The 15,269-nt window shown below is 40.9% G+C and overlaps 2 protein-coding genes across 7 annotated transcripts in view; one reads left to right on the top strand and one right to left on the bottom strand.

The window, feature by feature from the left end:
- Positions 1 to 15,269, top strand: part of RhoGAP93B (MyTH4 and RhoGAP_KIAA1688 domain-containing protein RhoGAP93B) — a 246,824-nt gene that overhangs the window by 57,581 nt on the left and 173,974 nt on the right. For all 6 annotated transcript variants that reach the window (XM_083112483.1, XM_083112485.1, XM_083112484.1 and 3 more), the window contains exon 2: positions 12,012 to 12,113. In XM_083112483.1, coding sequence (XP_082968609.1) covers positions 12,013 to 12,113 — 101 coding nt within the window. In that variant the 5' untranslated portion in view covers position 12,012. The remainder of the gene's footprint in view (positions 1 to 12,011; positions 12,114 to 15,269) is intronic.
- On the bottom strand, positions 4,219 to 4,686 carry LOC145979384 (protein GVQW3-like). The gene has a single exon (XM_083112252.1). The coding sequence runs from the start codon at positions 4,684 to 4,686 to the stop codon at positions 4,219 to 4,221; it is 468 nt and encodes a 155-aa protein (XP_082968378.1).

Here is a 15,269-nt window from a genome sequence, read left to right as displayed (position 1 = left end):
GGGGGTGACGTGTAAAAATTGTACACTTACGTCTATATATGTTGCAAAATTACGTTCTTCATTACCGCGATCATTCTCCATACAGAAACATAGGAATTATGTTTGATGATATGAACAAGTGACGTTCGGCATTCGTTGCGGTGTCTACAGCGTTGCCACACCGTTGCTTCGTTGCCGGGTGGAATGCGGACTTTGATTACAGTTTGGCAACGGTGTTCGAGCGTTGTTCTATAAAAATGGCGTGTTGCGTAGTGAGGAAGCTAGTGCTACAAGACTTATATTTTGTTACAATATGTGCTCATTGGCAAAACATTTCACTGATATCCCCACGAACCATTTCCGGTAAGGTTAGGGTAAGAAATGATCTCGAATTTCGTTAATATTTGGTATATTAACTAATTTTGGCCTTCTAATCTGTACATTATGCACGGGTAGTCCCACGAACCATGCACGGGTAGCCCCACAAACCATTCACGGATAGCCCCACTAACCATTTGCGGTATGGTTAGGTTAGGCAAGCTTAGTTAGAATTTTGTTCGTAAAAAATGCGATACAGCTCTAAAAAAAGATCCACTTATATCGTTTTTTTTCGTGATTTCCACACGTGACCCACGCATTTTAACAACAGATTCGTGATTAGAAGGCCAAATTTATTTATTTCAACTTCGATTTACCCCATCACTCTACCACGGCCTACAAATCATCTTTCTCCTTTTCGGCTCCCAAAGCATGGAATGCATTGCCTGAAAATATCGCTAGTGTAAATAACCCATTATATTTCAAACGTAAAATAAAAGATCTGCTGTTAATGGAACAATGGCAGAGTCGGGGCACATACTGAAGGTATCAAGTCACTCACTAAAAGGAATTGTATTATTGTATTATTATTACTATTGTCTTTTGTATTTCTAGTTTTTGTATGCAACTAATTCCTATGTATTTTTTTCTTTCTTATTTTTTAATTTTTTATTTGTATTATTATTATTATTTACGCTTAGCTTACTGCTCCATAAGTTTATAATAATCTCATATGTATTATCATATTGACAAGGGTTAGGTGGCAGAGCAGCCGTTGGCTGAACCTCGCCCGCTGAATAAAGAAAATTTATTATTATTATTATTATTATTATTATTACATGGCGAAGTTAAGGCTGTGGAGCCTTTTCTTCCACTTGACCATGTTTACAAAAAAAATTGAATATGAAATAATTAAAATATTGAAAAAGAAAAGAAAGAAAAAAAATATAAAAATTACAGAGAAGTAAAAAAATAGAAAGAAAAATTACATATAAGAAAGGTAATTTAGTTAGTATACCAAATATTAACGAAATTGGAGACATTCTCTATATTATAAATTCGCTCCATGTTATCAAGTAAAGAGTCCCTTTGCTCTTTGGCAGGGATGGCGTATGGGTCGAGTCCTCATTGGAACTACAGTTCGGTATCTTTGAAACAGCTCGAGAGGAAGCCGACAGGACGAGCCAGCATCTGTTTTTCTGAGAAGCGCTGTTGTAACTTTTACCTGCAGTATTTAGACATCCAACACGAACTGCAACGACATTACACTCCCAAGGTCTCCACATTGTATTTAAAGAATAGCACAACGCAATACAACAACCTAGAAAAGATAAAGAGCAACCTCACTTTATGAAATTTCTAAATTGGAATTCAGTCAACGTGAACTTCGCAAGTACTGTCAGTTCCTAAAACGGACGCTATTGGGGGGTAAAGTTTGAGGGGAGGATTTACTGGGCTCCACGTGGACTTGACATGTGGTTGTCAGATTGAAACTGATCTTTCGGAACTTTCTTTGAAGTAAAGTGGCGTTCAAGCGAGGACTGCGACTATACCAAGACGAGATTGGACCATCCTCGTGTGGAGAAGGGATGGCCAACAATTTTCGGATCCGGTTACCCGGAGCCAGATGTATTAGAATCCGGATATGGCTATCTCTAGTATCGAGATTGTAGCCTCTCCCCCTCGCATAATTACAATTACAAAACCCATGTGGAAATAGCAACTGTTATTGATTGATTGAATTAAATACTTTGGGTGTATCGGCACATGCGCCCATTTTGCACTGCTTGCATCCCTCCTTCATGTAGAGCCGTAGGTATCACAGTGTGGTACCCATTGATGAGGAGCTGTGTGAATCCTAGAGCGAGCGGGAACAGTGATGTTTCGAACTTGAAATTCCCTCTTTTCCTTCTTAAAGGTTTATCGCTAGATTTCGATCTAGAAGGATATGCGATCGTTTTTGGGGAATTAAACCATATTTAGCACCAAAGGTGATTTTTTAATTTTATGGACGAGTGTCGCAAGCAATTTGATTGGTATGTTAATTGGCGTGGATAAATCTTGTACTTGGACAATGTACTTATTTTTGTTTTCTTATTAGACATTAAATTTACAAAATTTGCTTTACCTGCAGTCCTTACTATTAATCTCAGTATGTGAAAGTTCTTACACTTTTCGTTTTTATTAATCAACTGAGTTCAAGATTGATAGACAGGTGCTTATGTTCCACTAGATGAGGAAACAGACTATATTTCAGGTGCTTATGTTGCACTAGACAAGGAAACGCAGAAGCAACCATGAGTCAAGCAATCAAACGCCATGCAATTAGTGAGGGCCTCCCCGATGGCGCAGTGGTAGCGTCGTCGGCTTCTGATCATTTATCCCGGGTTCGATACCCGCTGAAGGACATAGTGGTTCGGATCGCACTTTAAACTGTAGGTCCAATCCCGATTAACCTTTGTGTGTTTGTGTGCATAAGGTGGACTTAGAACACAAACTCAATCAATCAATGAATCATACAATTAGTGCATGACGTCTGATTTCTCTTGTTTCTTGTACATCTTTGGCTTCAAAATTCCTAGAGCCTGGGAGAATTCCCTGCTGGGAACACCACTGGCCGTGAAGCCAATTCTGGAACTGGAAGAAGTGGGTGTGAGATATTCATGAAACGCCCACAGATTGAGAATTCAATATTAGCTCCTTATTACAAACTGATACGTTCAAAATACGCCACTGCATCTGTCTATATTTATCCTGCTCTTCTCTGAATTCTATGAGATCTTGAGTGAAGGGCGGAAGGACCAACGAATATGTGCGTGGTCGTGCAAATGCGTTTGCCCGAGCTTTTTGGGCTCTACAAAACGACACAGTATGAAAAATCCTGTTCGTCTCCGGTTGGCTGCGTGAGATGACGTCAAAAACTGATGTCTTTGAAGTCGAATGCCCTTGCCGCGAGCAACTTTCCATAAAGGAACATCCGACGGAATCTTTCTTCATGGTTTTGGAGCCGCAACGGTTAGCTCTTTTAAGTACAAGCACAGTTGCTGGGATGCGAGACTACAATGCCTTTCGTGCTATTCTTAAATGTTTAATGCATGGTATTTTGTTTCTATTGTTAGTTGTTCTCTTGATATACACGCTCTCAAGAGACATCCTTTTACGTAATGTGATTTCTCGTAAATGCATGCATGGAGTCAAATAAGAGATGCATCTGTAAGAAAATGAAGATTTGTTCTTTGTATGGTATAAATGCTTTTTTCTCATTCTCTTGCGTTCAATCCCTCTCCTGCAACTACAGTGGTTTCAGGTTCGACTCCCGGCCTGGGCATGGGTGTTCTTTGTGAATGTCCCTTCATCAATTTCATAATATAATCAATCATCTCACATTATGGGAGTAGACCTTGAATTGGCGAGGTTTGTTTTGAAAGATTGATATTGTAGTAGTTGGAGCTTCCCGTGTAGCTAAATAGTTAGCGCTCTTGCCTTTGGTGGGAGGGCTCCCGGACTCTATCCTCTGTGGCCTTATTATAGGTAAGAATAAAATTGGTAAGATTTTATTTTAGCAAACAACTCTTGAAGAATACCGGGAACCTTTCTTCCCCGACAGGAAACGATATACGAGGTGCACACCAAAAGTACGTGCCGTTTCGTTCTAATTTTCAAGAAAAATGAAATACAATGAAATAACCTGTGTTTATTTTTCAACAAACTCTCCCTCTTTATTGATACATAGTTGCCATCGCTCAGTCCATTTTGTGTAGCATGTGGCATAGTCATATTTGGAGGTATGTTTTAGATACTGGAAAACAGCACTTCCCAGGGATGATCTATTGGCAAAATGGCGTCCACGAAGAGAATTCTTGAGGTTTGGGAACAACCAGAAGTCACTCGGGGCTAAATCTGGTGAGTATGGTGGATGTGTCAGAAGTTCAATACCGTGGTCAGCCAAGAATGAGGTCGTGTCAAATTTGCAACACTGGATCGAACGCGAGCATCTTTTTGATCGTCACTAAGCAATCGTGGAACCCAGCGAGAGGAAACTTTCTTTAGGCACAAATCTTTGGTGATTATTCGTTCTACTGTTCCCATTGTTAGCCCCAGGGTATCACAAATCTCCTGCATGGTGACACGCCTATCTTCCATGATAAAATGTTCAACACGGTCAATGTTAGCATCAGTTGATGCTGTTTTCGGACGTCCAGACCTCTGCTCGTCTTTCACACTCGTTCGTCCATCTTTTAACTCACGCACCCACTTCCTAACAGTGTTTTCTGCAAGAGCACTATCACCACACACGGCCTCCAGTTGGCGATGAATATCGGCTGCACAACGTCCAGCTGCGGTAAGGAATTTCACAATTACCCGTTGCTCTTCAAGTGGAAATTCCATTTCCCCAGGCAGTATCAGAAACACGTCTTACTCCTTCAGGCACTGTCACTCAACTACTGCCACCTAGCACACAAAACTGACACTGCTTGAAGACGAAGGATGGAAGTCTCCGATGCCATAGTTATTTCCCTGAAAAGAGAAGAAATGTTGACTTCAGAACAAAACGGCACGTACTTTTGGTGTGCACCTCGTATATGTGCGTATGTGTGTTTTTACTTATTCCGGTTACACTTTCGGCTTCTATGTAATTTGCAACAGTTGAGACTGGATTATAGAGTTCATTATGTGGATTGGAGGCGGATATAAAGAAGAATCAGCGCCTTAACTCTGGATTCGAACCCAGAAACTGAGGGGAGACCTAGAACAACCTGCTGGTTCGGTAATCTATATTTATGCACAAACCACCTTATTTACATAACATAGAACCGCGCACCATTTCGTGATTGAGCTCCATTATCCCGCACACTAATATAATGACTCTTTCACCAAAAAGGACCGACCTGCCTTGTGTTTGCATCGCAACGTTCTCCAAGTTTCAACACTGTGCCTGCTCATTCAACAAGTTTCTTTTCCTCGAGCTTCAGAACCTTATCTCCACATACCTAATTGCTTTATCAGCTTCACATGCAGAGAAAGCATGTACTTTCCTTCATTATCCATAATTTATGTTCAGTTCTCTTAATTTGTGAACCACGCAGTGTTGCCCTTCCGCCAAGACTCGACAGTCTTTTCGTCGAACTCCGTGGCGGAGTGGTTAGCACAGTGCGCTACGATGCTACGGGTCCCGAGTTCAAATCCCGACCCGGCATGGGTACTCTGTGTGTGTGTGTTCCTTCATCAGTTTCATCATATATCATCACTCAACCTGTCGACCTCCGTGGCGGAGTAATTAGCACACCGCGCTGCGACTTAGGTCTTGGGTTCGAATCCCGGCTTGAGCCTCCCCGATGGCGTAGTGGTAACATTGTAGCCTTGTAATCAAGAAGTCCCGGGTTCGATACCCGTGTGGATGAACATAGTGGTTCGGATACCACTTTAAACTATGCGTCCAGTCCCGATTAGCCTTACTGTGCATAAAGTAGTCTTGAAACACAAACTCAATCAAATCCTCATCCTCATCTTCGCGATTAGCCAAAAGTGACAGAGAAGTGGAGTAAATTAATAAACTAAATCAATCAATCAAACGACAGTTTATCCTTTCTATCCTGTCACATATGCACGCATGCTCTACACGAAAGTAAATTTGGTTGTCTAAATTCAAGTCGCCTATGAAGTTACGTGCCCCTCATAAATTATCGTGTGAGCTATGCAAGACAAAGTACTGAGTCCAACATTGGTGCTCATTTGTAATGAAGCAAAGCCTGTTGCCACAGTAATTTGATTTGCAACTAGAATTATCTATTGTCCCATGAACTCGGCATCAAAGTAGAAATGTTTGTTTTATGTTGGAGACTGTAGCGATACGAATATCCTAATTGCGCGCGGACACACACACGATTCCCACTGATCTGGAAACGTCGGGAATATTAAGTATTCCCTAATATTTATGAACCCTGTGATTAGGAATTCAATGACCACAAGCGCTTGCATGTAAAAGAAGAAAAAACTTAAACAGAGCTAAAGTATGTTTATGTTTCCGCAATGTAGGATGGGTTCGCAATTTTACTTGAAAATACCCGTGGAACTGTAAGAAATTTGCTTCCTCAAAATGAGTAGGGATTCTGAAAACAGTCCTTTTTTTTTTCCAGAAGGAAAAGAGGGTTTCCTTTACTCTTCACAGTTCAGGTTGGTATGGTAACACTGTTAACACGACTAATATAAGGTTAATTGCAGGAGCTATTAAGAACACCGGTATTTTCATTCATAATCATTATTTCTGCTGGAAAATTTCTTGTCAATACAATCGATTCTTCGTACTTATTCTCAAATATGGAAAATATATCTGTTCCGCAATATACAGGGTGACTGGTAATTAGATGTATTCCCTGAAAGGGGTTAAAGTAGAGACAATTTGCAATAAATTTGACCATATGATACCCCGTCCAAAAATTAGTAGTTTTCGAGATAATCGAATTTCTATTGTTTTTTTTAAAAAATGACAATTTTCCACATAAAAAAATGAATTGAGAAAAAAATGCTCATTGTATGCCACTTATTTCAGCGTTTTCTGATAGGTAACAAATAAGTGGTTCGTTAAAAAAAAAAGTTTTTCCCAAATAACAATCACATGTAAGTAACGGGTGGGTCTAAACTTACAAGTGATGATAAAAAAATGCACTCTTAGTTTACTTGGCAACGTATTAATAACAAAAATGGTATGACACGAAGCGTACAAATTACTTTAATTACTTCCTTGTGTCATCTGTTATCCAACAAGGTACAAATGTTGCTAACATTCACATTTGTGTACAAGAAATAATACTTTATTCATCTTCATGTGAATGGAATCAATGAACAATACAATTAAAGAACATTACACGTCTTGCTCAAAGTGGGCACCTCCGCTACGAATGCAGGCACACAGGTTTTTACGGATATTTGCTCTCTTAACTCGTGATGTGATGGTGTCCTTGATGTGTCGACCAGCTGTTAAGATCCTCTCCCTGAGCTCTTCTTGCGAGTTTACCGGTGTCTTTTAAACTAAGTCTTTCATGTGGCTCCAAATGTAAAAGTCGCAAGGCGTCAAATCGGGGGATCGAGCCGGCCAGGGAATCGGACCGCCTCGGCCAATCCATTTCTTTGGGTAATTTTCATCCAGCCACTGTCGCACGCCCAGGCAGAAGTATTGATGGGCGTCATCAACAATCATTTGATCGAGCCATTTTTCTGCCCCAAATCTTAAATGACATCACTTATGAACATTTTTCGAGGAACGGAATGGCAATGTTGTTGGAGGATGTTCCTCTACAAGACATGACATGATCTATCAGCATGATGACTGCCCAGCTCGATCCCCACGCCTTGCGACCTTTACATTTGGAGCCACATGAAAGAATTAGTTTACAAGACACCGGTAAACTCGCAAGAAGAGCTCAGGGATAGGATCTTAACAGCTGGTCGACACATCAAGGACACCATCACATCACGAGTTAAGAGAGCAAATATCCGTAAAAACCTGCGTGCCTGCATTCGTAGCGGAGGTGCCCACTTTGAGCAAGACGTGTAATGTTCTTTAATTGTATTGTTCATTGATTCCATTCACATGAAGATGAATAAAGTATTATTTCTTGTACACAAATGTGAATGTTAGCAACATTTGTACCTTGTTGGATAACAGATGACACAAGGAAGTAATTAAAGTAATTTGTACGCTTCGTGTCATACCATTTTTGTTATTAATACGTTGCCAAGTAAACTAAGAGTGCATTTTTTTATCATCACTTGTAAGTTTAGACCCACCCGTTACTTACATGTGATTGTTATTTGGGAAAAACTTTTTTTTTTAACGAACCACTTATTTGTTACCTATCAGAAAACGCTGAAATAAGTGGCATACAATGAGCATTTTTTTCTCAATTCATTTTTTTATGTGGAAAATTGTATTTTTTTAAAAAAAACAATAGAAATTCGATTATCTCGAAAACTACTAATTTTTGGACGGGGTATCATATGGTCAAATTTATTGCAAATTGTCTCTACTTTAACCCCTTTCATCGAATACATCTAATTACCAGTCACCCTGTATATATACACACATTTTTTTCCGACTGTACATAATAATACGCCGCACCGGCATGTTTTTCATATTTCAGAATAAAAATTTATAATCGATCTTTTGTTTGTATGTCGAGAGGAGCGCGGTATATACAGAAAATTGCATGTTTCACAAAAAAAACTAATTTCTCATTTACCTCCTTTATTAATATATGTAACCAGATGTTACTTTACTATGTTGTCCTTTAAGAATACAAACTTTGTATTTATACATTTGCTTGTAACCGTACAAACCCAGAATCTATTAATTTTACTTTAATATTCGTAAAAATGATAGCACAATGACAGGATTTTGCAGTGTATTGAATATCTGTTTATAGATATTTCTGATTTGTAATTTAACTGATCCGCCGATAGTCCTATATCAGCCTAAATTAACACAATACCGATTCATTTGTTCCGTGCCTAGCACACACATATTGTGCGACTCCCCGATAGTTTAATGGTAACGTCATCGATATATGGAGGAATATAGTGATCCTTATCCCTCTTTAAACCGTAAATCCAGTCCCGATTAGCCTATCTGTGCATAAAGTGGACTAGGAGAACAAACTCCAACATAAATGCGTATCTCTGTGTGTTTTAACCACGTACTCCATACAGTCAAAATCGGCGCATCGAATGAAAGTTGCGTAGTTTAATGTTCGAGTTTGGACAGCGTCAAAGCAGAATCAATACCACTGAATGGAGAAAGCGTGAGACCGAGGGATTTTGCATACATGATTTACGATAACGAAATTTACCACTTAGCGCGGACCGTGTGTGTTCATGTTGGACCTCGAGAGACGTTTTTTTACGCGAAACTTTGCAGAAATCCTGTCAGCCGGTTTAAACTTTGATTGAAAAACGCTGCAGCGATGATCCAGCGGCGGGTCTAAGTTTAGTTTGGGCTCCTCCAACGCTTCCCTCGCCTGCATCTGCTTGGGAATAAATGGGAGTTGCAAAAGCAAACAGAAGTTCGTGTGGGTGAGCCATCCGCGAGGTGTAGGGTTTACAAGGACGTGTAATTCGTGTAACACGTTGCAAAGTTCAGCGTAGCCACCGCAAGTTCCAAGGTTCGAGTCCAGGCCTGCACGCACAACCCTACATTAGGGCTGAGCCGATACCAGTGGTATTGTATCGGAAAGTATCGGTTGTAATTCGTGTTCCGATACCAGCCCATACTTTTCTGGCATTTTGGTCTGAATTATGCAAATCCAAACTTTCTTTTTATTTCCCACCAATTTTGCACGAAAAATTATATTTTGTGATCACACAATACAGTAGAGCGTCGATTATCCGAACGTCGGTCAACCGAACGACCGCTTAACCGAACTGTGTACTCGCTCGCACCTGTTATTATACTCTCCCACCCTACCGTCCATCATCCCCCTCACTCCCAAACCAAGTTTCCCACAGTAGTCGCCGCACTGAGCCACCGCTGGCGGAACATTGCTTCTAATGGGGCCTTCATAAGGCGCTGCTGACCGGCCAAGCCGCCAGTCGCTGTGTTTCAACAATCAGCACACTTCTGTCGGTGTATGTATTGTTCATGCAAAATGCGTATGTAATATGTACATATTTTTGTTTAATAAACTGTACCACATACTATATATTCCTACTAAAGTTGCCTTTGTACGTTACTTTGTAATACTTAAAGAGATGCCTGTTTTTATGAATAAATTTACTGTACAGTACTTCTTTTTGGCAAATAAACATGTACAGTTCGATTATCCGAACAAACCAGTTTTCCGAACACCCATGTCCGCCAATTACTTTGGATAATCGACGCTCTACTGTATCTATTTTAATTCTTTGTAAATTGATACATATACAAAGGTCGGTCAAAAAGTAAAGCATAATCCACTGTAGCTCGGGAATGGTAAGGACTAGAGAAATGAAATTTTGTAGGTAGAAGCAGCGGCCCTTTACCACCTAACCAACGCCTAATTCCATGTCGAGAAGAGTCCAAGAAATCGGGATATACAAGTTGCATCACGATAACGCACAACCGCATGCTGCAATCATGACAGTTCAGAAGATTTGTCATCTGGGATGTGGTGCCACAACCCTCATACAGTCCTGACCTAGCGCCATCGGATTTCTATCTGTTTGGCAGACTGAAGGCTCATCTGCGTGGAAAACAGTTTGGAGATGACAACGAGCTCATTGCGTGTGTGAAAAAGTGGTGTGAAGACCAACCTCAAAAGTTTTACGAACGTGCATTCGTGTCATGGAAACAAAGATGGCTGCAGTGCAGTGAAGCACATGCATCATACATTGAGTGAGATTTCCAAAGGACCAATGCTTCTACCTACAAAATTTCATTTCTCTAGTCCCGAGCTACATTGGATTGTGCGTTTCTTTTTGACCGACCTTTGTAATTGGAGAAGAAAATGTACGCACCAATATTGATCAATATTTTGAACAAATTTAAATTATTGCAATTTTCAAATATCGGTGGAAATCGGTAAGACTATCGGTTTAAAGTGGTATCAGCTCAGCCCTACCCTCACTGCTTCAAATCTATTTCATACACCAACGCATGTTTTTGGTCTTTACCAGGAATGAAATTTAGGGTAAGGATGGAGCAAACGGACACCCTATGCACATTTTTAAAGTAAGGATGTAAGAGGTACCCTTTCTAAGGACACCGAAGTGTCAACCTCGCTTCCACGTAGTACCTGGACTGGATTTTGCAGACTGACGAGGCTCTTGAGTCTGGATCCGCAGTCAGTATAATCTTCACGAATATCATCGTATCACCTTTCATCTCATCTTCGCCATTGTTCGAAAGTGGCATCATTTGTTTCACGAGGCTTGCCATTTATCCTCATCTTCGCGAATACATGAAGAGGTAGACGAGTGATGTCAATAATGAAAATGGAACCAGCTGTGGATGGAGAGTTCATTGTTAGTCTTCGTTGGGTGATCTGTTAATTGCAGATGCCAAGGTCGGGATATCACCTCTAACACTTACTCTGGTCGACAATTCATCGTTAGTTTTAGACGTGTAGGGAGGTGATCGCTTAATTGTATATGTTAAAGGGGATGGGTGATTGCCTGTAGACATCAGGGGGAGGGGTCACTATTTACTTGTATGTTAACGATGACTTACAATCTCATCCTGGCCTTGGCTTAGGAGTTCCCTTGTGAATCCAGTGTCCTTTCATCCCTTAGTCGCATTTAGCCTACAGAGACAAAAAGTCGACATGAAAGAGAGCACCAAAAATACAAATTCGTCAGTTTATGATAAATTATATAACTTTTAACAAACATTTATCAAGATCTTCCACTTATTTTGATTTTTACACACTATTTAAACTAGTCCATTCTACATTGGATGGGTGATGATAATGCTGGTGTTCGGCTGGTCACTGCGTAGGTGGCACAAGGTGTAATGTCTCTGGAGGGAAGAGGGGATTGCACCCCCCTTTAATCCACCCATGATAGAAGTTGAATATTGCCCCTACAAATTCCATGTTTTCAGGAAAAGACTTACTTGAAGGTGAATCAGTATATCAATTTTAAGTATGGTGCTTTATTGTTGGGCATCTCATTCTAAAACCTTGTTTATTTAAATGCTTTTTGTTAGTTATCAATTGCTTACGTATTTTGTTTTCTTGTTTCAGAATGGAGTGGGTGGAAATAATCGAGCCACGCACGAAGGAACACATGTATGCGAATCTGACTACTGGCGAGTGCGTATGGGATCCACCTCCTGGCGTACCTGTGTAAGTATTGAGGGTATTGTTTCATTCTGCTGGCAAGTGTACACCAATCCATGTGCAAGTGCTCGGACAACTCGGATCGATGTAAACTCGCTATTCGGATGTCACTCGGATAGGTGTAAACTGCCTATTTGGGTGTCACTCGGATATGTGTAAACTGTATGTGAATGCCATTCTCATTGGTGTAAGAGACTACTCGCTTGTCACTCGGATTGGAGTAAACTGGCTACTCGGATAGATGTAAACTAGGTAATCGGTTATCGGTTAGATCAGTGTAAACTGGCTACTCAATTAATACTCGGATAGGGATGTAAACTGGCTACTAGGATGTCACTCGGATTAGAGTAAACTGGCTACTCGGAGGCCACTGGAATTGGTGTAAACTGGCTACTAGGATGTCACTCGGATGAGAGTAAACTGGCTACTCGGATGCAACTTGGATAGGTGTAAAGTGGCTACTCGGTTGTCAGTCGGATCAGTGTAAACTGACTACTAGAATATCACTTGGATAGGTGTAAAGTGGCTACTCGGTTGTCAGTCGGATCAGTGTAAACTGACTACTAGAATATCACTTGGATAGGTGTAAAGTGGCTACTCGGTTGTCAGTCGGATCAGTGTAAACTGACTACTAGAATATCACTCGGATAGGTGTAAAGTGGCTACTCGGTTGTCAGTCGGATCAGTGTAAACTGACTACTAGAATATCACTTGGATAGGTGTAAAGTGGCTACTTGGTTGTCAGTCGGATCAGTGTAAACTGACTACTAGAATATCACTCGGATAGGTGTAAAGTGGCTACTCGGTTGTCAGTCGGATCGGTGTAAACTGACTACTAGAATATCACTTGGATAGGTGTAAAGTGGCTACTCGGTTGTCAGTCGGATCAGTGTAAACTGACTACTAGAATATCACTTGGATAGGTGTAAAGTGGCTACTCGGTTGTCAGTCGGATCAGTGTAAACTGACTACTAGAATATCACTTGGATAGGTGTAAAGTGGCTACTCGGTTGTCAGTCGGATCAGTGTAAACTGACTACTAGAATATCACTCGGATAGGTGTAAAGTGGCTACTCGGTTGTCAGTCGGATCAGTGTAAACTGACTACTAGAATATCACTTGGATAGGTGTAAAGTGGCTACTCGGTTGTCAGTCGGATCAGTGTAAACTGACTACTAGAATATCACTCGGATAGGTGTAAAGTGGCTATTCTAATGCTACTATGCCGCGCTGCGTAACATCCGATTTCACCATGCTCGTCTGAGTTGGATCTTGCTCTATTTTGCTATTGATAGTTACATTTAAAATGCTTCTCTGCGTTATAACTATTTCATTACGATAGTATATATATATATATATATATATATATATATATATATATATATATATATATATATATATATATATATATATATATATATATGGACGTACTTTTCAGGTCTTGTAACTGTAAAGAAAAGCTGAAATAAATGACTGCAACTTTGGGCCAAATTTACACATTAAAGTCGTAACATTTGTCTTGGAACGAGGTCCATGGCCGCAGGAATATAAATCTTCCCCTTCTTTACATTTTGCATTCACAGAGCCTGACATGTTGCAGCAGTGCTGTGCTTACAATTGCCCCGAACGTAGCAGCCCACTCCGTGACGGGTTCCAACCGTCCAGGTGCACAATTAGCCATTACTACGTAAGTGCGTCGAGGAAGATGGCTATCTCCTGTCGAGATCGTGAGAAACTGAGGACCTGGCAACGGTGGAACGTCTTGAGTTGACTCACTGGTCCCTTAGCGGAGGGTGTATTGTGTTTCTGTACTATACAAGGGTGTGGGGGAGCACCTTTTTTTTATGTGACGAGTCTGGTTGGGGGATCGATGGCTATGGAGGAAGCACGGTTGGTATAACTCGTTTTTTTTTCCTTTTCTTTTCTTTCCACTGGAGATAGAGCCTTTGACCTTCTTTGCACACATGTTGTCGGTAAGACAGAGCAAAAATTTCGCCTCGGCAGTGGCTGTTTTAATAAAAAATCTCCAGTCTGAATTATCATTTTTTCCTGCGTTCAAGTGCCTTTTTTTTTTTTTAATTTATTTTATTTTACATTTTTGCTTCACTTATGAACATCACTTACGAACATTGCTGGTGTGTAAGGGGTGACCTTCCCACAAGCACCCAGATGTCAACTGTGACGGAGAGGTTATGACAGCACGCTACGACGCCAAGGGTCCCGGGTTCTTTGAGTGTCCCTTAACCTTTATACAGCCGAGCCACTTTTCGAAAGTAAGCCCTCTCTCGCCGCGGCCTTTGCGCGCGATTTTTAAATTTTTACACTTATTTCAGAAAAACGTTTTATCTCTGAGACTATTTGAGCAATTTACTTCGGATACCTTTTGTTTGAAAGCAATAACATCGGAGTACGCGACCGTGTATAATTCAGAAAGCCCAAGTGAGAAAAACGTGGTTGGGAGGGGCCAAGTCCCCAAATTTCAATGAAAAAAAATCTGGCGTTCGCCCCCCTCTTCTCCCGTTATTTTGGAAAAAAGGGCGCAAACTTTTGCATTGTTTTCAAAGAGTAGACCTTTTGCAACAAAGGGAAACTTGTTTCAAGTCCCTAGTTCTCATACAGGCTGAAATATGACGCAATATGTACACTGCTCAAAATAATTAGGGGATCAGGCAAAAATAAGTAGGGGATCAGACCAGATATCAAAACTTATGTAAGCATACTAATACCAGATCCTTTATTTCATTCTGAGATTAGTTACAGCAAGATATGCTGTCATGATACCTGATGCTAATGACATTAATGATATGTGACGCGATATGACAATTAGAGCATCAGTAGGACAGCACAAAAACAGACACAAACACTACAGCAACTCTCCTCTAGTACAGTGTATGGTCTCCCCTAACAGTCAACACTGCTGCACACCTGCGTGGCATGGAATCAATGAGCTGGTCAATGAGCTGTTGGGGGATACGTCCCCACTCTGCCAGAAGGGCAATTTCCAGCTCTGCACGAGTTGTGGGAGGTGCTGATCGAGCTGCAACTTGTCGGCCTAATGCATCCCAGATGTGCTCGATTGGATTTAAGTCTGGAAAGCAAGCTGGGCATGGCAGACGCTCGATACCCTTCTGGTCCAGCATGCCGTCCACCAACCCAGCTCGG

The sequence above is a fragment of the Lepisma saccharinum genome, chromosome 26, assembly GCF_977018435.1.
Source record: "Lepisma saccharinum chromosome 26, izLepSacc3.1, whole genome shotgun sequence".
NCBI lineage: Eukaryota > Metazoa > Arthropoda > Insecta > Zygentoma > Lepismatidae > Lepisma > Lepisma saccharinum.
This window is presented reverse-complemented; position numbering and strand designations above follow the sequence as displayed.

Excerpts from the sequence above, each read along its gene's own strand:
- LOC145979384 (XM_083112252.1), bottom strand. The coding sequence starts at position 4,686 with ATGGAATTTCCACTTGAAGAGCAACGGGTAATTGTGAAATTCCTTACC.